The sequence below is a fragment of the Bos mutus genome, chromosome 6 (genome assembly GCF_027580195.1).
Source record: "Bos mutus isolate GX-2022 chromosome 6, NWIPB_WYAK_1.1, whole genome shotgun sequence".
NCBI classification, from domain to species: Eukaryota; Metazoa; Chordata; class Mammalia; order Artiodactyla; family Bovidae; genus Bos; species Bos mutus.
The window spans coordinates 44142037-44165869 of record NC_091622.1 but is presented as its reverse complement, the minus strand read 5'-3'; the positions used below and the strand labels follow the sequence as shown (position 1 = coordinate 44165869).

Here is a 23833-nt window from a genome sequence, read left to right as displayed (position 1 = left end):
AAAACATCGATAGACTGAATGCATATTGTCCTTTTCTAAGACAAAATGTTAAATCAACTGTACTCTGATACAAAAAAAATTTTTTTTAAAGGCAAAACTGATTACGGTAAGTCTTGAAATTTTCTCAATTCAGTTTCCTCACTGCAGCTGAGCTCAGCAGTTTCAAGTTCCAGACCTGGAGTTATAATTGGGTTCCAGTCCTAGCTCTGTCCCCCTAATGCCAGGGTAATACAGATGGATAGAACCACCTACCCAGGATTAGACTTTCTCTTCTCTCAATTTCCAAAATCAGAAGGGCATGAAAGACCCAAAGGCTCAACCCGCCTAGCACCCACCAAGAGGGCGGAAAGTGGTGGCAAGAGGGCGGAAAGTGGTGGCAAGAGGGCGGAAAGTGGTGGCAAGAGGGAGAAGACAGGCACGGAGGAATAAAGGCGGGCCCACGAGGCAGAGGGCGGGGCTGGAGTTCCCGCCTCCGCTGCGCGCGCGCGCACTACAGACGCACGCACGCACATCATACCGCGGAAGCGCGCGCGCAGGCCCAGCCCTCGTCGCCGCCGCCATTTTAGCTCCTGGTTCCGGCCGCACGGTGTAGGCTGTTGTAGCGGGAGGGGTGGGGGTCCTCCAGAGTTTAGTAGGTGCCCTCGACTGCGCCGATAGAGCCGCCAGGGTTTGTTTTTTCCTTCCTTCATAACCGCCTGCTCGAAGAGTTCGAAAATGTCTAAGCGACACCGGTTGGACCTGGGGGAGGATTACCCCTCCGGCAAGAAGCGTGCGGGGACCGATGGGTAAGCCAGGCCGGGGGCGCGAGGCAAGGGCTCGGGCTTTGTTGGGGTCCCGGCGGCGGACGGGCCAGGGAGGGCCAGGCCGAGCGGACTCCGGGGCCCGACGCTTTGTTTCCCTTTCGGCTTGGGTCATTGGCGGCGGGGCACGGGAGAGCGGTGCCACTCCCGGCGTTCGGCCCGGCAAGGGCGCGGGGAGCTGAGTGGCGCGGCCGCCGCCCGCCCAGTCGGGAGAGCGGAGAGGCCTGGCGTGGTCACTGGGCGCCTCCTCCCCGGGCGGAGTCGAGCGAGAGTCACTTCGAGGGGAGCGGACGGGAGGGAACCGCGGACCTCGTGGTCTGGGCTCCCGGTAAGGCCTGGATCCGGAGGAGAGAGTGGGGGAGGGCGCGGCAGGAGTAGTCGCTTCCAAGGGCACTAGGTACTTCTCGGGCAGCGGGGTCTGGAAGAGGGCCTTGGCGGGAGGTTGAGTGCCCAGCAAGGGGAGAAGCGGAGGCCGAAAAGTGAGAGAAGCGCGTGGATTCTGGTGTAGGCGGGGGTGGAGGTGGTGGAAGTTGAGTGAGGCGTGCAGACGAGGAGTTACCGGCGGGTGGGAGAGTAGAGGGCCCGCCTTGAGAATAGAAACTGTGGAATATACCTTTTGGGCAGCAGCTGGTGATTTGAGGCCGCTGAGTTTATACTTTGGCGGGAGAGCGCGTGCCTCGGTCCATTCAAACACTTCAAAGTAGGTACGAGGCAAACTTCCGCTCTCTGCCCACGCTCCCGCCATCTCCTTTATTTCCTGCTTTGGCCGAAACAGTAGTTACAGGGTTATCCCTGGGATAGATATTAGAAGATAGTCTTTCTCTCTCTCTTTTTCCTGTGAGTTCTTGTTTTCTGTCCCTCTTCCCCGCCCTCCTTCGTAAGGAGCTTTTGAAACAAGACCCATTTCAAAAGTGTCTAGTAGTTAAAACGGCAAAATGTCGCCCTTGGGGAGATTGCTTGGGAGTTGAAATACACAGGTGTTTTCAGATTTCTTTCTACTCAGCCTTTTCTTCAAGATGCAGAGGAATTTAACAATTGACTTTCGCAATTGCATGAAAATAAGTTTTTGTTCAGTGTGTACTTTCTTCCCTGATGTACAGAGATTTATTTGAGTAATTCAGGCAGAGACTTGAAAGTCTGGATACCTTCAATACTTTGCATAATTTTGCCTATTATTGTGTGTATACTTGTGCAGAATCGCTGTGTCAAGTGTGTATAACTTTTTTGAATTTCTCTTCACTCAGAGTCCTTCCTTTGGGTTGATTGAGGTGTCTGGGGAGTATAAGCCAGGATAGGGTGTACTTTTTGATATCTTTTCATGTATTGAATACGGGAAGTATAAGTATGTAAGATTTTAATCTGGTAAATTTTTTAGTTTGCAGTGTTACATGTCAACTTTGTCGTTTTCGGCAGTGGACCCTCACTCCCCCCAACACACACAGCAAAATTTTAGCTCCTTACACGTCACAAACTCTTTAGACCTGGAAGTGACTTGAAAGTATAATTGTTTACACTCAAGGGATGGGGAATGGAGATCCAGAGTTGTTAAGGTGGCTTGTGCAACCTTTCAGTTTACAGCTGAATTTAGAACCTTGATCTTTTGATTTGCCTCTTGCTTTTTCCAATACAGCACACAGACATGACTAGTTCAGAGTCATTACAGCCTATTTTAATGACATTTATATTGGGTTAGTAAAGTAGGGAACACTTGGTTCTTTGTTCCTGTGAAGCAACAATAAGTTGCTTGTCATCTGGTTAAGGAGCAACTTAGCATCTTAATCTCTCTCACAGAGTTGAAATTGGAAAACAAATACATTGTAAACGAATGAATTCACTTATATTATGATGTATGTGCACCATTCAAATGCTTGGAATTAGTGGTCCCATGATAGGGACACGGATTTGCGCCTTTTTTCTTGTAAATCTGGCCTCTTTAGTAAAAATATTAACTTTTCGGGTCTTTGATGGTGAACTTATGATTCACCCGGGTATTATAAGTGACATCTACCTTAAATGAAGGAGAGTTCATCTTTGAAATAAAGCTCAAGTTCTGAGATGTTTTGGTGGGGCATTTGTATAGTAATTACTATGTCACCTGAATGCCATTTCTCATAGAACTTTCTCTAGCAGTGAGTTTACAGTGTTTGTAAGTGCTTGGGATTCCCACCCCCTACCCCATTTAATAATTTTAAGTTACTTTTGTTACTGTCATGCAGCCTTGCGGGGTTTTTTTTTTTTTTTAAGCCCTGCTAGTTACAGTTAACAGGTGGCTTTACCTGGGAGAGTAGGCTTGTCGGTCATGTGAACTCCACTGCCAAACATGAATGTCCCATTTTCCCCATTCCTGAGAAGTGAAGGTAATTTCAGTGAGAGATTATACTCAGATTCATGCTCCTAACTATATTTGGCTTTGTTTACTCATGCTATATTTTAGTTTTGGAGTCAGGTAGAGACGTTGAAGGTTTCTGTTACATATTGACTTTCTTTTTTCCATTATTCACAACATTTTCTGTGTAAAATTATTAACCAAGAGACAACTTACTGTTGAGGTATGGAAAAAATTTTTGAAAATAGGGACTTTTTCATCTTAATATTTGTTTTTGTTATTACTGCCTGATAAGTTTTTTCTGTTAAAAATGTGAAGCAAATATAGTGATAAAATAACACGTGTAGTTCCCAAAATATTTTAGGTACTATATGTGTGTGTGTGTATATATATATATGTGTGTGTGTGTATATGTTTTTTTCACTGAAGTTTTGCAATGTAGGTGAGGTTAAGTAATTTGCCCCAGGGAACACAAGAAATGTCCATTCATAAAAATGTAAAGTAAAAGTAAAGTAAAAGGCAAAAAATTCTCAGATGCCTTCATCCCCTTCTTTATTTAATCTCTTGATGAAAATTTGTTTTACTTATATGTCTGCATATTTATTCACAGGTATGAACTATAATATTTGATAGCCATAGGATCTTTTTCTTTTATTTCATTGGGAGGTACTTGCTTTACAGTATTGGGCTAATTTCTGTCATGCACATGAATCAGGCACAGGTATACATATGTCCCCCACTCTTGAACCTCCCTCCCATCTCCCGTCCCATCCCACTCGTCTAGGTTGTCACAGAGCCCTGGGTTGAGTTCTTTGTGTCACAGCAAATACCTACTGGCTGGCTATTTTACATAGGGTAATGTATATGTTTTCACGCTACTCTCAGTTAATCCCAACTTTTCCCTCCCACACTGTATCTACAAGTCTGATTTCTACGTCTGCTTCTCCATTGCTGCCTTTTAATATGTATTACTTAGGCTTTGATTTTTTTTTTTAAATTCACCCAGAAATGTGTCATAAGTTGTGGAATAGATATACATTATTCTTTTCATTGGCTGCATAGTATTCCATTTGTAAAGGAGTATCATAATTTATTTAACTAGTTTCCTGTTCACTGATTTTTTTGGGTAGTTTTCCAATCTTTTAAGTAAAAAGTGTGATGAACATCCTTATGTGTACTTAGTAATATATCTTAAAAGTTCAGTATATCCTTGGAAAGTGAGAATGCCAGATTAAGAGCAGTGCTTATTTAAAATACTTGGATAAACAGGTTACATCTTTAGAGCGTTTCTGTTATTCTGTGTAGAATTTTAACCTGGTATTTTAAATTAAAAAATACGATAACCAATGTTATATTGGACATTTATTATGTTCCAGGCTCTATTTTAAGCACATTACGTATATTAACTCATTTAATCCTTGCATTACCCCATGAGATTTTTATTGATGAGGAAAGAAATAACTGATTATATAGTTAGCTTAAGTGCTGAGGCTGAGGATTAAGCTGAGATAGAATACTGAACCCTGTGCTCAACAACTGTGTCCTGTTGTGTCTCTTCCTGTCAGTATTGTGGCTAAGTGATTATAGTGCACTGCTTTGATAATTGGTTTTTTAAGCATTAGACCTCAATTAGTAAATCTTCTAAATAACAAACTCCTTTATAGTAAGAGTACTTGTGTTAAAAAGGAAATATGCATATATACAATATCCTACATATATTTATGAAGAGGTGAGTTTGAGCCCTCCTTAACTGGCCCTTTTATCTTCCCTGTCCTGTTGAAGTTAGAGAGTTAGAATCATAGGCAACATTTCAAGGTGATTGAATTTGCTTTCTTGTTTTAAGACTCTTAATACTGTTCACTTTGCAGATTAGTACACCGAGGCTTATATATTTCCGGTGGATATGCAACTGTGATCTTGGTGCTCCTTTTACACTTACATCAGAGTTAAACCCCAGTATGTGGTCAGCAGTTAATCTTTGTGTCTTCAGAATGTATTTATTCCTTCCTCTGTTGTGGTTGTTTTTGGTAATAAAGTTTCTGGTGAAGAAGGCCCCTGAAAAACACGCCAGGCCGCCCTGTCCCTCACCAGTTCCTGGAGTTTACTCAAACTCACGTCCATTGAGTTGGTGATGCCATCCACCCTTCTCATCCTCTGTTGTCCCCTTCTCCTCCTGCCCTCAATCTTTCCTAGCATCAGGGTCTTTTCGAATGAGTCAGCTCTTCACATCAGGTAGCTGAAGTATTGGAGTTTCAGCTTCAACATCAGTCCTTCCAATGAACACCCAGGATTGATCTCCTTTAGGATGGGCTGGCTGGATCTCCTTACAGTCCAAGGGACTGTTAAGAATCTTCTCCAACACCACAGTTCAAAAGCATCAATTCTTCTGCACTCAACTTTCTTTATAGTCCAGCTCACATCCATACATGACTACTGGAAAAACCATAGCCTTGACTAGACAGACCTTTGTTGAGAAAGTAATGTCTCTGCTTTTGAATATGCTGTCTAGGTTGGTCATAACTTTCTTCCCAAGGAGTAAGCATCTTTTAATTTCATGGCTGCAGTCACCATCTGCAGTGATTTTGGAGCCCCCCAAAATAAAGTCAGCCACTGTTTCCCCATCTATTTGCCATGAAGTGATGGGACTGGATACAAATAAATGGCTGTCTGAGGAGCCCTTACAAACAGCTGTGAAAAGAAGAGAAGCGAAAAGCAAAGGAGAAAAGATATACCCATTTGAATACAGAGTTCCCAAGAAAGGATGGTTGGTGGTTTATTTTGAAGTTAGGCCAGGAAGCTTAAGTTCTGAACTGGTGGGGCTTCATTTTGTATGCTAGGTAGATTATCCTTTAGATTCCTTTGATTTCTTTCTTTTTATGCCAGATGGGATGAGAAGTTTCAGTTTTAGCTTGTGTATCTTATAGTTCTGTAAAAGGTGAACACTGGGATGAGAGAAGGGAGAAATCACTTTTTATAGATACGTGTATGAAAAGATTTTGTGTGAAAAGTATGTGTGTGTGAATATTTGTGTACGTGTAATAAGATTTTTCTCTCTAGGCAAGTTTCTGTAGAATACAATTTTATTTTCAAAAGGACAAGAACAAATAAAATTGGTCAGCTTATCATTTTTTGTAATTGGGGAACCATTGTAACTCATGCTGGGTTCAGCATTTTAGCTGTATTCTCCTAAGGAGTAACTGTTGCCCAGCCGATATGCTCTTACAGAGAGTGAATGGTTTTCCCTTGTCTGCTGCCGATAATTGGGGCATCAGAAATTCATGACTTTTGTGTGTTGTGGATAAGGAACAGTGACATATTTAGCAGCTTGTTTCATGGTTCCATGTTGCCTCACTGTTTCAAGTCTGAGTCCAAATACCTTGTACATTGTCTGCTGTAGAATTTGGTCTGAAGTAAACCAGATTAGTTCCCAAGAGTAGGAGATGGCAACCCACTCCAGTATTTTTGCCTGAAAAATTCCATGGACAGAGGAGCCTGGCGGGCTACAGTCCATGGAGTCAAAGAGTGGGACACGACTGAGCACACACACATACACACACTAGATTTGTAGAATGAATAAACATAGATAACTTTAAAATTCTTACTGTATTAGGGATCGTCTCTAGTCAAAGAGTTGGACCCAAATTAGCGACTAAGACACAACAGTTAGTAATTAAAAGTAGATAATAGAATTGACTAAATGACCTAAGATTAATATACTAGTCATCTGCATGATTTTAAAATTTTAAATAACTTAATAGTAACCCATGATTTTTTTTTTAATGGGCTACTTTTCACTTTATGGATGATTAACGTATACATAGGTTCTACAGAGTATTTTCAATGTTTTACTATTGCTGTTAATGACAGATGCAAGAGTAAACAGTGAAAACCAGAGTAAAAAGTTTTAGTTTTTCTTGTAGAGTAATATATGCTTTTTAAACAAAATCTGGAAACTATAACTAAGAAAGCAAACTTACTTGTTCTTCAACTCATATTTGTGTGACTGTAATGTGAGGTGGAATTATCTTTGAGGCTGAAGCAACAAGATTTATTTCTTGTTAAGTTTTAAATACACTTTCAGTGCAAAAATACATTTTCACATAACCTGAAGGAGAGTTTGGGAAGGACTGATGCCATTCTCTTTGCCTAATTTGTCCCTGCCTTTTTCCCACACTGCCCTTTGTCTTTAACTTCTAAGAAGGTAAGGATTTTACTTGCAAAACGAATTCTTGTGTTACTTCAGCTGATGGGTAAAAGGTGGAGAGACACTGTTGTTACCAGAATTTGAATCATCATCAAAGAAGGGAAAGATGGTTATGAATGAGGCATGGAGAATCCTTGATTAAAAGTTCTTTCTCATTGTTTCTAATACTTTTGAGTTTTATATCAGTTTATTTATTTGGTTTTTGGACTTTTACTTTCTTGTGACTATAATGCTGCTGTGAACATTTTGCATAGAATTTGGAATCTGAATTGTAAGATTTTTTTTTCTTCTATTTTTAGGAAGGATCGGGATCGTGACCGTGACCGTGAAGATCGGTCTAAAGATCGAGACCGAGAAAGAGATAGAGGAGATAGAGAGCGGGAAAGGGAGAAAGAAAAGGAGAAGGAATTGCGAGCTTCGACAAATGCTATGCTTATCAGTGCTGGATTACCACCTTTAAAAGCTTCCCATTCAGCTCACTCAACCCACTCGGCACATTCAACACATTCGACACATTCTGCGCATTCAACACACACCGGACATGCAGGACACACGTCACTTCCACAGTGCATTAATCCATTTACCAACTTACCCCACACACCTCGATACTATGATATTCTGAAGAAACGACTTCAGCTCCCTGTTTGGGAATACAAAGATAGGTTTACAGATATTCTGGTTAGACATCAGTCCTTTGTACTTGTTGGTGAGACTGGGTCTGGTAAAACAACACAGGTGAGTTACTGCATACCATGGTACGTAGTTTATTAATGTTTGTGTTTACTAAGTGTTGTGAATTTGGTCCTGGCAGTTATTCTCATTGGCTGGGCTGTCAGAATATTTTGAGGCATAGCTGCTTTCTCTAGCACTTTTTAGTGACTTACAGGGTGGAGATTCTGTAGGGAGTACCTATTTTCCTGAGTCTCTTTGGGAAAACAGCAGTACTGGTTTTGATACCCACCCCCCCGTTTTATTATGTAAATTATGACAGTGACACTCTCCCACCCACTCTGAATTTGGGGTGGTACATACTTGGGGGTGCCAAGGTGAGGAGATCTGAACCATTGGAGTGATTTTTGTTTTGTTTTTGTTTTTATAATTGTTTTGAACTATGCGAATGATACCTATTCTTTTTAAAAAGAAGAAGAGCTAAGTAAAATCTCTTTACTTATGATCTCCATCCAGTAGTGTCCCCATCCTCCCCACCCCTGAACTAAACATACATATTAGTGTTGTGTTAGTAATTAGGATATTTCTCAAACATGGATGAGCCCTTATTTGCTAGGCCCATATCATAGACATCTAGGCTGTTTCTGATGATTGTTTTGCATGGGCAAGTATGTATTTAGGATAAATTTCCAGATATTGCTGGGTCAGAGGAGGATTAATTGTAATTTTGGTACATACAGCCAAATAGCCTTTCATAGTCAATAGGCAACATAGTTTACCCTTCCATGAGCATGTATTAGAACAGATGTGGGAAACCACTAGAGTGTGTTACTCAACTTTTGCAAATGTGATAGGTGGAAAGTGGTATTTCAGTGTAATTTTTAACTTGGATTCTCTTGAGAAGTGAGGTAACTGTATTTTCAGATGCTTGATCCTGACCTATCAGAACATTTCTTAGATTTTACAAAAATAGTAGTCCCTGGCTATTGTAGAAAATTTGGAAAATTCGGGAAAATGTTGGAATGAGTTTTTTATTCCTCATGCTGAAATAATTACATTGTTTCCTACTGGCCTGTTTTTCCATATTTATCTATGATAGGTGTTCACATTTGAGTGTACTGCATTTGCAAGATAACATTTTTTTAAGGTTACATGACACAAATTATTAATTATTTCATGGAGACATTTTGAAGACTACAATAGCAACCCAAATTGAAAGTTTTTGTTACTTAAAAGACTGAGCTTTCGTTAATATGATATTTCTTTTAAAGTGGAGAAAATGCAGTGTTGATGTTAGAAACTAAAACTGTTGCTTTATTTTTATCACCTTATGGAAATTTAAAGAATTAAATACATGGAACGATATAACTCTGAATTTATTAGTTTAATGTTTTTAATAATTATTTCAGTGGTTTATGTAGTTTGTTTCATCAGCAGTTGAGTAAAGCCAGGCACTGTGTACTGTGTATTAATGCATTTTTTCAGCAGCCATGCAAGGAAGTTGTTAGTTACCATTTTACAGATGAGCAAAAGGAGATTGAGATTTATGAGAGGTTTAGTAGGTTGCCCTAAACTACATAGTAGGTATGATTGGGTTCAGTATTTAAAACTTTTTACCTTTGTCTCATAGCCAAAGTTACTTCATATTGCTCTTCTGGGGTCTTACATGGTTAACATTATTTCAGAGATGAGCTTATTTAGAAGCAGTTAGTAGAGAAGAAGGTCAGGTGAACTCAGAACAAGAGGTTTGTGATTATTTGGATTGTTACTTGGGATTTTTTGTTTGTTTTTAATACTTAAGATACTTGGATACTTAGGGTTGCAGGGCATTTGGGGGTTTTGAAGGGAACTCTTCAAATAATGAATTTGATGCAAATACTTTTTTTGGCATACTTCTACTGAATTTTGACTCAAAACCGTTAAGAATTGTCAGCCATTTTGAGTAATTTTTGTGTGTGTGTGCCTGGCAGAAAATGAAATTCTCCAAACAAAATCTACCGTAGTTTAACTTTTGACTGAGATTGATAGTGAAGACATTGTACATTGCAATTTGGTATGCATATACTATAGCCAAATAAAAAACTAAAGCTAATTCAGCCAAAGGGACAGCATGAGAAAGGGCATATGTTTAGAGAGAAGAGAAAGCATATCCCCTGGCCAGAGTGTGTAGTGTGTGTTTGGAGACGGAGGTGGGGCTGGGGAGACTGAAACAGTAGCTTTCTTGCTGTAGATCAAGGGGCCAGCAGAACCTTTAGGTTGAAGGGAAATGACAAGGAATTTTATAGAAATGTCCCGTCTAGTGAGAATTTTGATGACAGGCTTTGTAGGAAGTCATAAAATTTGATTTTGTATAGAGTGGTAGAATGGAGAATAAAGGACAGGTTGATGACTTCTGTCAGTCCAGTGGTTAAGACCCAATGCTTCCACTGCAGGGAGCATTGGTTCAGTCCTGCTTAGGGAACTAAGACCTCCCATGCTGTGTAGCCAGGGAAAAAAAGACAGATTGGAGTTAAGATGTTACTATTGTTGAGTAGGAGACATGGGAGGGATTTTTAAGTATTTGGAGAAAGGTGAGAAGTGGTGTTGGTTTTAAACTTGTTGGATTCAGGATACCAAAAAATTAGCCATTCTTCAAGTGAAATGATAAGGTCAGGTGTAGGACTAGGGTTGGGATTGACATTTATGTATGACAAGAATAAATAAATCACTCAGGATGATATATAAAACAAGGAGACTGAGGGCTATGGATCAGTTTTTAGGTAGATGGTCACAATTGAAGGAAGGGAAGAAGCTTAGGGAAGGGATGGCTTAGAACTGATATCTGGCTTGAGCAAGTCAGTAGCATATTTCATGATGTACTTCCCTTCTTAATGCTATTCTTAGAAATATGGATAGGTATATTGATGGAGCCAGGTTCCAAATCTTGTCTAGAAACCTTGGAAGTTCCTGAAATCCTTTCAGAGTTCCTGAGATTTTTTTATATACTTAAAACAAATATTGTAGTACATTCAAAATAGAAGCAATTAACTGTCTTCTGTTAAGCCAGACATTAGAGATAAGCAGATCTAAAACAGTGTAGTCTCTTGCTAAATGTTTTTTAGGATGTACTTTCTTCATAGAAACTGTTAAGGCTAACATAGAATGGGGTTTTACTGTTAAGGAATTAATAAATATTTTAACAAGTTTTCAGTTTTAATTTCCTAACACAAGGAATGTATTAGTTGTTGGGTATCCTGGGTTATTTTAAAAGTATAAAGAGGTCCTGAGATCAAAAGTTCAAAAACTGATGAATTAGCCAAAGTTGTTCCTATCTTATTTTTAAAGTGGGAGTAAGCTATTTGTTTCACTAGAGTGAATTTAAAAATCTGTGAATGTTCTTGCCTTGAGAGTTCTGAATTAAGTTTTAATAACTTTAATTGACCAATGAATGTTTATTTGAATTCCATTTTGTTTGATCATATGAAGTACATTTTGCCTTTGTAGGCAGTTTGCTGAAATGAAGATACATATAAAACTTTTCTGGAAAGCCACATAAACTTCGATCTGTTGGTTTACAAGTCCAGAGATGCCCTTCTATTTTAGTTTAGTATTTGTGTTCATTTTAAGTCCTTTAAAGATACGCACATTTACATTCCTAGAGAAGCAGCATAATCTCTCCTTTCCCCTTTCAGATACTTGTCAATGACAGCAGTTATCCCAAAATTGCAGAAAACCTGACTACAATGCAATAATAGTACAACAGCCAGTGTTCTTCAAATATCACTGTACAAATTCTATACCAAAAAAATTCCCATGTTTCCTGTAACATTAAAACCAGATAGACTTGAGGGCTTTGATGGAGACCCATTGTGTCTTTGTAGCAGTGGGTTCCAGTTTAATGTAGTAAGCACTTAAGATTTTTCCCATGGTTCTTTTTCGGGTAGATGGGTGGAGAAAGAACCATTAAATTAGAGGATCTCTGAGCTTCTGTTGATAATGAAACAGCCAGGAAATGCACTGTCATCATGGCAACAACCAGCTGCTTATATCTGTTGGTCTCCCCCTCCCCTTCTGTACCCTTCATTGCACTCCTTCAGGGAAGTGCTATTGCTACTTCTCTAGGTTCTATTGAGTTTGAGATTGAGAGTTAATTTTAAGATCTTCCTAAAATTAACCTTTAGGATGTTACTGTTGTGTATACTTCTGAGGGGAAAAGGATAGGAGTTAGATTCTCTTGACTTAGCTGTTTTTTTTTTTTTTTTTTTTAACATTTTGAATGTGCTTCACAGCATGTAGGATCTTAGTTCCCCAACCAGGAATAGAGCCTGTGCTCCCTGCATTGGAATAGTGGAGTCTTAACCACTGGGCTGCCAGGGAAATCCCTAACATAACAAATTTGAATTGAATTGAAAGATGCAACTTTATAACTGCAAATAGATATTATTTCTACTTTTATGTGCATTACTTTGTAACTGAAATTGTATAAGAATTTAAGTTAACAGTTTCTTAGAATATTTTGGGGAACTAACATTTGTTAGAAACCTAGAATTTTCCTAAGTTGAATTTTTTCCCCCTGTGTATAGAAAAATGCTTGATGGTGGAACATTGATACCATACAGCATATTCAGCTCAGTGTACTTAGCTCACTGAGGTGGGTTTACATCATATCAGTGTTGTCTGTGACCTTTCCTTGCCTTGGAGAGCTCATGCTATTAAAAGTTGGAGTCGTAAATAATAACTGTGATGTGCCTAAATTGAATTTTGTCTTAAATTTTTAGAATGAGATAAAACACTTCATGTTAAACATACTCGATGTGTAGGCAGAGTAGAATTAATTGAAATGTGAAATTATTTGATAGATTCCACAGTGGTGTGTGGAGTACATGCGATCATTACCAGGACCCAAAAGAGGAGTTGCCTGTACCCAACCCAGGAGAGTGGCTGCAATGAGTGTGGCTCAGAGAGTTGCTGATGAAATGGATGTGATGTTGGGCCAGGAAGTTGGTTACTCCATTCGATTTGAAGACTGCAGTAGTGCAAAAACCATTCTTAAGTAAGTACTGTCTTTAAAAATGGACACTATTTCCCTTCTGCTTTTAGTTTTCTGCCACCAGATAGCAGACCTTGCTAGTGGAGTCTCAAGTTATCCAGTTTTAGAATAATCCAGATTAAACCTTCTTATGCTTACTAGATGACTTTTTAATATGGATTCTTTTTTTTTTGTTAGTAATATATATAGCTGTTCAGTAGACACTGAAGTTCATAGGTCAGATTTTAGTTACTTGGTGCTATATCTTAGGTGAAGTGTATCATTTCAATATGACAGAAAGGTAGATGATATATCTTAGTAAAGGAAAAATATTTGTAGAAAGAAGGATGTATGGGAAGGGATATGATTTATTTGGGGTAGAGGGCTTTTGATACTAATTACACTGGTGTTACTATGGATGTGTTTTGAACTAAAAGGAGCAATCTTTTGTAATACACTCTTATTAGAGTCTCCTCAAAAACCTCTTCGTTATACCGTATTGAACTTCTTTCTAATATGATTGACAACCATATTGAGCTTCTTTCTAATACTTTAACTTCCCTGATTTCTCATCTTCATCTTCACACTTGCATTCAGCATAAATAGTGTGATGTTTGTTGCCTGATGGTAATTCTTTTGAAAATCTTTTGTTCATTCCGTGTGTATGTGTATGACAGTTCATTCATTTTTTTAAAATGAGTTCTTTGTCTTGATACAGTCTTCCCCCTGAGGTTGTTTTTAGAAGACAGTGGTGGGTAAGATGTTACATAGACAGTGACAGGAGTCTTTGATGGCAGACTTTGATACAGCGTTACAGGGGAAGCTGTGTATTTTACAGAAAACTTCAAATGTATGTAAAAATAGAATAATGCTGTAATAAACTTATATTTATTTGTCTTGCATCTTCAGAGTTGACTCATCTTATTTCATCCATATCTCAACCCATTTCTGTGTCCCCCAAAATAAGAAGCAAATCCTAGGCATCATATACTTTTGATCTGTAAATATTTCAGTGCATCTGTCTCAAAAATAAGATGTCTCTAAATGTAACTGTGCTATCACAACTTAAAATTTTTTTCCATAATCAAAACCTGGTTACCTTTAAGATTTCATCTCAGTTTCTTTGATTTATTATTTTATTATAATTTCCAATTAATTGCTTTATTAATTAGTTGTTAATAGTAATTGAACTTAAGTGTTTACTTCAGTCAGCTTGTCTTTATGACTTTATGAGGTGTGTTTTTGACTTAGACCTTAATCTTTACTGAATAAATTTTTAGTGACAGTCATGGTATTTATCAGTTGTAAATACAGTATAATTGACAAAAGTGTTACCTAAAATCTAAACTTATTTTTTATTACTTTAAGATTAGATAATGTCAAGGAATTGAGGATAATAAAGTGCAGATTTTGCTCACCTTTAGGAGAAACAATATGACATTTGATTTACTGTGTGTTGAATTTTTTTTTAAGTAAGCCATAGTTGAGCAGGGAGAGCAGAATTTAGGAATTGGGAGATGAGAAAGTTACATGCAATATTAGGGCAAAATGTATAAATGTTTATAATAGGAAGTGGTAGGCTTTCAAAAGATGCGTGCTTGGGAAAGATTTTAGTTCAGTTAATAGGGAAAGAATGACAACAGATTTGAGAGCTCTGTCTTTGGCATTGTGATGTTTTTTACGGAATGGTTTCTAGAGGCTTTATTTAAATTTAAAAAGAAACCTTAATTCTTATAGGGTAAGCTTATTGGAATTTCTTCTGGAATCTTCTGAAGAGCTAGAAGGTAACCTAGTATTGTCTTTAAGTGATATCACATCCTATTAGTATGGAGTGAGTGGTAGTTTTAACTAATGGGAGTGCTTTATTAAGTGCAGTGTCTTATGAATCCCTAGATATATTTTGTGTAGTCATCCATCAACTTGTTTCTTGAGAACCCAGATGTTCAAAATAGCTAAAGCTTTAACTTAGAATTAGTTATGTAGTTAATTGGGTAGGAAGAGTGAATACATCAGACAAGTATCAGATGACTATTTGAGCCCTCCATTGAGCCCTACATTAACTGTTTTCATGTGTAGATATAAAATGCCTATGTATCTACTTTGTAGCCAGAAGAAGCCTTTAATCTTCACTGTAGAAGGATGGTGATGAGGACTAACTCATAAAGATTCTGCTTGAGGAGCTGAGAATTTAACCATATCCTTCCTGATTCATTGTGTACACTACATAAATGCTGGTTTACTAATTAATTTGCTTGGGACTACTTTAGCTTCATCTTTATACGCTAATGGTCCAAAGATAGTTTCTCCAGTGTTTGGGACAAATAAGTGTCTACATTATAGGTCTTAATATTGCTCTACTTAGGATTGGATCTAGTGTAAATTTGTGTACACTGTGTTAAACTAGCCTTAAATAGCTATCCAGTCCCAGTAGGCAAGTTACTTTTCAAAACCACCACTGCTAAATGGTTTTTATAATTTGCTGTGTGTTTGCCTGCTCCCATCTTTTTTTTCTCCTAAAGTATTGCTTTTGCAATGTACGTATGTTCCTTTGGCCATCTTGGAATGGAAGTTATTGGGGCGGGGGGGTACCTCAATGAGGTGGTTAAAATATTTAATATTTACATTATTATTTTGGTAGCTAATTTCACTATTATTTTTGGTGATATGCTTCCTATTTGTTTTTTCCTCAAACTATAAAATTACTGAGAGATCGTGATACCGAGGGAACCTAGTAACTTTAACTTACGCAAGTAATGCTTAGTCATTCATTCAGTCAGCTAATAACTGAGTACCTTCTGTGTGTTGGGCAGTGCTAAGTATAGTAGTAAAAGTAAAACTGGCCCCGTCCACATTAAGCAAATACACAGTAAATATAAAATTTCAAATTGTGATTAGGCTTTGAAAGAATTTTGAAGTGTATTTGAAAGCATGATTTGAGAATTCACTTGAGGTTGGAAAAGAGAAGGCAGAATTTCAGTCAAGAACTGAAGTAAAAGTAATGGTTTGCCAGGAGTAGCAATAGGGGTACAGACTTTAGGCACATGGAACACCATTTTTAAAAACCCTTTTTGGAGTGGCATCAGTCCAATTCACTGTGCAGCAGCAGGAGCACACCCCAAATGCCTGGAACTTCTTATCCAGGCGGGAAAAAAAAAATAAAAAATAAAAACCCTTTTTTTCTGAATGGAAAAAAAAGCATACTTTTTGCTTGAAGGCACTGTAGTCTTCATGTTACTTACACTGATTTGTGTAAGTCAGCATTTCTAAGGCAGAACAGTTTTGAGATGGTTCAGGACAGGTTTATAGACAGTATGGATAATCAAAGATAGGTTTGATTCTTTTTCTTAACCTGATTGGAACATAAACCCATTGGGAAGGGAGTTTGTATCTGTATACTTGTGCGTGGATCCTTTTTTTAAAAAAAAGTGACATGGAAAGGGCAGCAGAGGAGTGTGAAAATTTGTCACTACAGTGTACACTATCAGTGAACACTATCAGTGAACATAATTGTGGAAAGGGTAGAGTTTTCACAGAAAGACATTTTCCCTGATTGTTTAAACTTGCCTTGGTGGAGAAGGTACAGTGATAGGTTGATTTGGTGTATATAATTTGCCTTTTATTCTGAATTGTTTGCTTTTAAGTATCAGTTTCATTTCAGTTTTGGAAATTGTCAGAAGGCTAGGAACTCAATCTGGGATAATGTGTATGAAGCAGAAAGTGTTGCAGCTCTTTCTTGGAGGACACATGCTGTTAGCTCTGTAAGAGTAGGTAAGCATCTTGAGATGTTTATCTTTTATATAACTTAAGGACAAGCTGCTGGAAATCAGGAACAATTAAGATAGGACATAGTCTAGATCTAATTGAGTGATGGGGAAAATAAACAGCCTGGGTTTTAAGATATGATAAACCCTTTGTAAAACCTAAGGGAGAGATGTTTTGAACAAACCAACTAAAGAAGTACTATTTCACAGAACATGGTTCAGAAACTTGGGGAATTTTTTAATTTCCAAAAGGCAATCGAGGTGAGAAGATGAAAGAGAACCTAAAAGTACATAACAAATACAAGAGCCTAGTATAACAGAACCTCTAAGGTTGCTACTTGGGGGGGATTTACCAGCCATTGCCATAGCAGATTCTTTGGGACCTCAGGAAACAGTTTGAAGGACCAGCTGCATGACTACTTAGAGTTTCCAGAGTGAATTTCTACAAGGCAGTCTTGTTCTAAAAACTTGAGAAAAGAATCAAAAGGAAACAGATTGTAGAGCACAGACTCTAGGATCATAGTGCCTAGTTGTGTCCTAGTTCTGCCACTTACTGGCTGTGACTTTGTCCATGTTAATTAACCTCCTTGAGCTTACGGCTTTTTCAGAAGATGGAGCTGACAATAACAGCTACATCTTAGGATTGTTCTCAAATCAAATATGTAATTTTTGTGTGTCCCTTAGAATAATACCTGTAACACAGCAAGTGCTAAGTCAACGTTTCTTCTCTTGCTGCTGCTGATAGTGGTGGTAGATTTTCACTGTGAGAAATTGTTGTATTTTATTAACCAGTTAACCTGGTTAATTTAAAATGGACTTATAAAGCTAGTTTAATGAAGTCCCTTTTAATACAGTATTTGAATTACAATGTGAATTACAATTACAATTTGAATTACAATGAATTAAACATTGATATTACTTGTCAATATGAAATGAATGAATGAATCCAAATATTCTTTTAGGGTTGAAGGTAAGATGTGGAAACAAATCTGGTCTTTAGAGATTATTATATAACCATCAATTATAAACTAATTTATTGAGCATCTGTTGTATGGTGGGCTTTGTTCTAATTCAAGTGCATCTCTGAATTAGGGGAAAATAGTTTTACTGGATCTTCAGAAAGGAGTAGGTGTAAAGAATAAATGTGGTTATTTACCACTTCAGCAGTTCCTGTCATAGAAACTAAAAAAATCAGTTGTCACCTTAGAAAAAAAGTCTGTTGACTTTAAATTCATACAAAGCTAACTTGATTTCCTAAAGGTCTACATATAGTATTACATTTGACCTTTGTATTTAAAGCACTTGCAAGGGATTAGTTATAGAAGTTTCTCTTTGTTTATAGTGCCAACACCTTTTAAGAAAATACTAAGAACATACACGTCCATCCTAGCTTTCTGTAAATTCTGTTGTAAAGATAAGAGATCATTTCCTTCAAAAGTTATGAAAATGTGAGGAATAAGCAGTATATTTTGAAAAAATGATTTAATTTCCTTGTATGCTCAGTGGCTCAGTTGTGTCTGACGCTTTGCAACCCCATGAACTGTATAGCCTGCCAGGCTCCTCTGTCCATGGGATTTTCCAGGCAAGGATAGTAGAGTGGGTTGCCATATCGTTTCCTTATTTCTTGTTAATTTCTTAGGTGTTTCTTTAGCTTGATTAGATCTCTAATTCTGAAACACATACCAAATGTATTTTGGCTGTTTGCCAAAATAAAGCTGTATGCTTAGGCTGCTGATCTTCAGCATGTAAGTTAATAACTAGGAGGCTATGTATTTGATAAATAAGGTGTGATGTTTTCTGTTTGGCTTTTTTTAAGTGTTGGAATTGCATTAAAACATTTTAGATTCCACATTATTCAGAATACCATATGGCACCTTTCCATATGACTGTTCACATTTGATGGTTTGTACTCATTGTAGCCAATGTAATGCTACATAGTGTTGTGGCTATAGTAAGATTAGTGTTATTCATAAGGGGTAATGCTTTTGCTGAGAATGTCAAATTAAACTTCAACCTATATAAATCTTTATTCCTTTACAAATGAAAGGAGCATTATGTTTATTAAGGAGCTATGTCAGTGTCGTTGACTCTTTCCTGACTTGATAGAGGAGGTATGCTGTGAAGCAATTAAGGTAGTTTGAATGTCACATGAATTGTATAGATGATTTCACAAAAGAGGAAGTACTTCATTTGAGCTGAGAAGGATGGCGAGACCTAGATAGGCAAGTTAACTAGGTGGATAAGTTGGATTTTAAGTAGAGTAGACGTTCTCATGCTGCTTTGGTTTATAGCATGCTTAATGTCAGGAGTTTTTCATGGCACTCTAGGCCTAAAGAAATAACTCAAAATTTTAATAAGAATTTACGTTCTAACAATCTAATAGTCCATTAAACAAATGTTGGACATTGAAAGAAAAAGCTCAGTAATTGATTTCATTCTTATTCACCATTATTTATTAATGGATGTCTTTGCTATTGGAACACAGCAGTTTCTTACACTTTCGAATCGGATTGGATGCTGCCACCTTTATTTTTCTACACAGTAATGTAAACCTAGATTGTGCTAGGGAATTGTATGTGAGCTGTGTAAGTTAGAGGTGAGTCCGGAAATAGCCAGATCACTTGAAAGAGGTGTGTTAGTTGCTCAGTCGTGTCCAGCTCTTTGTGACCCCATGGACTGTAGTCCACCAGGCTCTGTCCATGAGATTCTCCAGGCAAAAGAATACTGGAGTGGATTGCCATTCCCTTCTTTAGGGATCTTCCCAATCCAGGGATTGAACCCAGGTCTCCCACGTGGCAGGCAGATTCTTTTCCGTCTGAGCCACCAGGGAAGCCCTCTGAAAGAGGTAAAAAAAACTTTATTTTTTAAACTGATTTGTATATATACTTAAAATACATGATCAACTCTTTGTACCCATGTCATATGGAAGTACTAATTGACACAAGAAAACAGTTGTTTTGATGGATGAAGGTCATTTGATGAGTTTTATCAGTAGCTGTTCAGTAAGTATAATAGCTTTCACTCTAAACACGTTTAAAAATTGTTGGCTTTTTGGGGGATGATCAACCATTTCATCAGAGAAGGCATTGGCACCCCACTCCAGTACTCTTGCCTGGAAAATCCCATGGACGGAGAAGCCTGGTAGGCTGCAGTCCGTGGGGTCTCTAAGAGTCGAACACGACTGAGCGACTTCCCTTTCAGTTTTCACTTTCATGCATTGGAGAAGGAAATGGCAACCCACTCCAGTGTTCTTGCCTGGAGAATCCCAGGGAACGGCGGAGGCTCGTGGGCTGCCATCTATGGGGTCGCACAGAGTTGGACACGACTGAAGCGACTTAGATCAGCAGCAGCAGCAACCATTTCATAGTGTTGATATTGTGAAGGATGGGTAGGGTATTTAGACTCATCATATTTGGTGGTGAAAAGAACAATATTTTATAAAATCACTATGTATGGTTTTGTCTTCTAATATTATCCCTGATAAATGCAAGCTGTTTTAGCTTTGTCATTTGTTCCTTACTGTTGTCATTCAGAGAAGTATTCTGCTGATAGGGGCTTTGAACAAAAAGTAAGTTACATGTAGAAAATTGCATTAAGTACTACTTTTGGTCATGGTCTCTTTCAGAAGTCTTGATCCATTATAAGTTAGAAGAAATTACCACACACAAACCTGTTTGTGTAGGCGTTTTATCGTAGGTAGCTTTTCTTTAATAGAGACGTCACTTAACTGGATTGTAATGGATTAGTCTAAAAACTTAATGGTAAATAGAAATTTTATGTGAACTTTTAACATTTTATTTTAACCTAAAACTTAACACATTCATTTATCAATCTCTTAGTGTAGAACCAACACCATTTCCTTGAATATGAGCCCTTTGTAGTTCTATTACTTAGTAAAATGTCTAGTTGTTAAAGTGAGATTAAACTGAGGCACTTGCAAAATACACAGGTGTTGCTTTTCTTGAATTTTAAGAGTTCAGTCTTCTGGAATTCCTATTTCACTCTTCTATAGTTATCTCACATTTGATGGTTTTTTTGTGATTTATCTTTTTCAAGCTTTTCTGAAGCATATAACTTAGGATACATACATACAACTCTTTTCTACCCTAAAAGGTTATCACTGTGTAACATAAGATGATATTGGCCTAGTTGGTAGGGACAGAAGTGTGGTTATATTCTAATATGTTTGTAGAGTAAGATTGATTTTCCCAAGGATTCATTCATTAGGTTAGTTAAGAGTGTAGTGTGCAGTTCTGCTATATTGAATACTTACCAAGTGCCAGACAGTTGGTGCATTTAGGTGGTTTATATATATTGTTTTATTTAATTTGAACGATAGCCACCATATTCTTATTTTTCAAATGGAGTATTAGAGGAAGTTGAACTTAGAACACCAGTAAGAAAGCAGGGACTTGACCAAGGTTTGTCTCGCAAAAAGCATATGTCCTGAATCACTGTATATGCTGTTATTTCTCTCTCATTCTTCAGCTCCATAGAATCATTTATGTGTAAGTATTTGTAAGGTAGTAAATCTAATTACTTAGGTTTTACTAGATCTGTGAAATAGATACCAGGAATTTCTTTTGGTCATGCTGAACGAATTTTGGATCCTCTAGAAACAGTTTTGATTTATCTGCATGTTAGTCATGCCAGAATAAAGCCTATACTTTGAAAGGTAACCAAAACCCTAACAGGATTGGAATAGCAGCACACAACTAGGATTTTCAGAACATATTAAACTTCAGCTTTAATAGTAGGGCTGGTTCAAGACATATGGCTGCTAATTTCACTTATATTTTCCCTGGAGATTGTTCTAGAACAGTGTAAAGTTTTTTCATTCATTTTAATGACAGAATAGTTTAATTCCTTAGATGGACATTCAGAATTTACAGCTTCTTTTATTAAAATCAGTTGGTGTCCTTAGTATTCTCTTATAATCTTGTACATGCATTTTTTCACACGTGTTCAGGTGAGTATATCTGTGAAATGAGTTTCTTAAAAATGAAACTGGTTGGGTCAGAGGGTGAGTTGGAATTTTATTAGCTGTTGCCATATTTTAGCTACTCTGACTAAGGGATGAGCAAATGAGTATCTGTTTCTATGGCCTTGCCAACACTTTGTTGTGGAACATGTTTATCTTTGTCTATATTGTAAGTTAAAAAGTGAAATCTCAGTATGATTTTAATTTGCATTTATCTTTTATATGAAATTGAGCATCTTTACATGTACTTATGAGCCATTTGTATTTCTTTTTGGAATCTAAGATGCTTCTGTCAGCTTTCCAGACATATTGCTACCTGGTTGACAGTCATTTTTATGGTGCTGTTTTAAAATGCATATCTTAAACAAGGTCCTACTGTATAACACAGAGAACTATGTTCAGTATCCTGTGGTAAACCATAATGGAGAATATATATTTTAAAAATATATGTAAGTGAATCTCTTTACTATGCAGCAGAAATAAACATAACATTATAAATCAGCTATGTGTCTGTCAGTCTCTCATTCGTGTCTGACTCTTTGCGATCCCATGGACTGTAGCCTGCAAGGCTCCTCTGTTTATGAGATTCTCCAGGCAAGAATACTGGAGTGGGAAAGTATTTCCTTCTTCAGGAGATCTTCCCGATCCAGGGATTGAACCTGGGTCTTCTGCAGTGCAGGCAGATGCTTTTACCATCTCAGCTCCTGTAGTTCAGTTCAGTTCAGTCACTCAGTCGTGTCTGACTCTTTGAGACCCTATGAACCGCAGCATGCCAGGCCTCCCTGTCCATCACCAACTCCCGGAGATTACCCAAACGCATGTCCATTGAGTCAGTGATGCCATCTAACCATCTCATCCTCTGTCGTTCCCATCTCCTCCTGCCTTCAATCTTTCCCAACATCGGGGTCTTTTCAAATGAGTCAGCTCTGTGCATCAGGTGGCCAAAATACTGGAATTTCAGCTTCAACATCAGTCCTTCCAATGAATACCCAGGACTGATCTCCTTTAGGGTGGACTGGTTGGATGTCCTTGCAGTCCAAGGGACTCTCAAGAGTCTTCTCCAACACCACAGTTCAAAAGCATCCATTCTCCTGTGCTCGGCTTTCTTTATACTCCAACTCTCACATCCATATATGACTACTGGAAAAACCATAGCCTTGACTAGACAGACCTTTGTTGAGAAAGTAATGTCTCTGCTTTTTAATATGCTGTCTAGGTTGATTATAACTTTCCTTCCGAGGAGTAAGTGTCTTTTAATTTCATGGCTGCAATCACCATCTGCAGTGATTTTGGAGCCCCCAAAAATAAAGTCAGCCACTGTTTCCACTGTTTCCTCATCTATTTGCTATGAAGTGATGAGCTCTGAGGGAAGCCCTAAATTGACTATACCTCAATTTAAAAGATCATGAGTGGAAAAAATAATAATTTTAAAAATACCATTGCAGTTTCAGACAATGAAGTTTAAGTCATTGCAACTAGGCTCAAACACATCTTTATTAATAAATTTTTGCCCACGAGAAGTAAGTTTGTTTATTCCTGTAGTATAAAAAAAAATCCATGCTTCAACTCTTGGAAGGCACTTTTTGCCTCCCTGCTGTGGGAGCATTTTCCCTGCAAAGAGTTGTCGAGATGCTTGAAGAAGTACTGGTTGGTTGGTGAGAGGTTAGGTGAATATGGCGGATGAGGCAAGACTTCATAGACCAATTTGTTCAACTTTTGAAGTGTTGGTTGTGCAACGTGCGTGCAGTCGTGCGTTGTGGCAAAGAATTTAGCCTTTTCTGTTGACTAATAGTTGCAGGCATTGCAGTTTTCAGTGCATCTCATTTTGAGTTGCCAAGCATACTTCTCAGACGTAATGGTATCTCAGGATTCCATGAAGGCTGTAGTGGATCAGATGGGCAGAGACCAAACAGTGGCCATGACCTTTTTTGGTACAAATTTGGCTTTGGGAAATTTCAGCGCTTTGAAGCTGCTTCTTGGTCTAACCACTGAGCTAGTCATTGGTGGTTGTAGTATAAAATCCACTTTTTGTTGCATGTCACAATACGATTGAGAAATGGTTCACTGTTGTTGCATAGAATAAG

General features: G+C 38.0%; 1 protein-coding gene across 1 annotated transcript in view; it reads left to right on the top strand.

Annotated features, from left to right (window-relative positions):
• Positions 1-547: 547 nt before the first annotated feature.
• Positions 548-23833, top strand: part of DHX15 (DEAH-box helicase 15) — a 53940-nt gene continuing 30654 nt past the window's right edge. The window contains exons 1-3 of the mRNA XM_005897080.2: positions 548-785; positions 7630-8065; positions 12838-13031. Coding sequence (XP_005897142.1) covers positions 715-785; positions 7630-8065; positions 12838-13031 — 701 coding nt within the window. The 5' untranslated portion in view covers positions 548-714. The remainder of the gene's footprint in view (positions 786-7629; positions 8066-12837; positions 13032-23833) is intronic.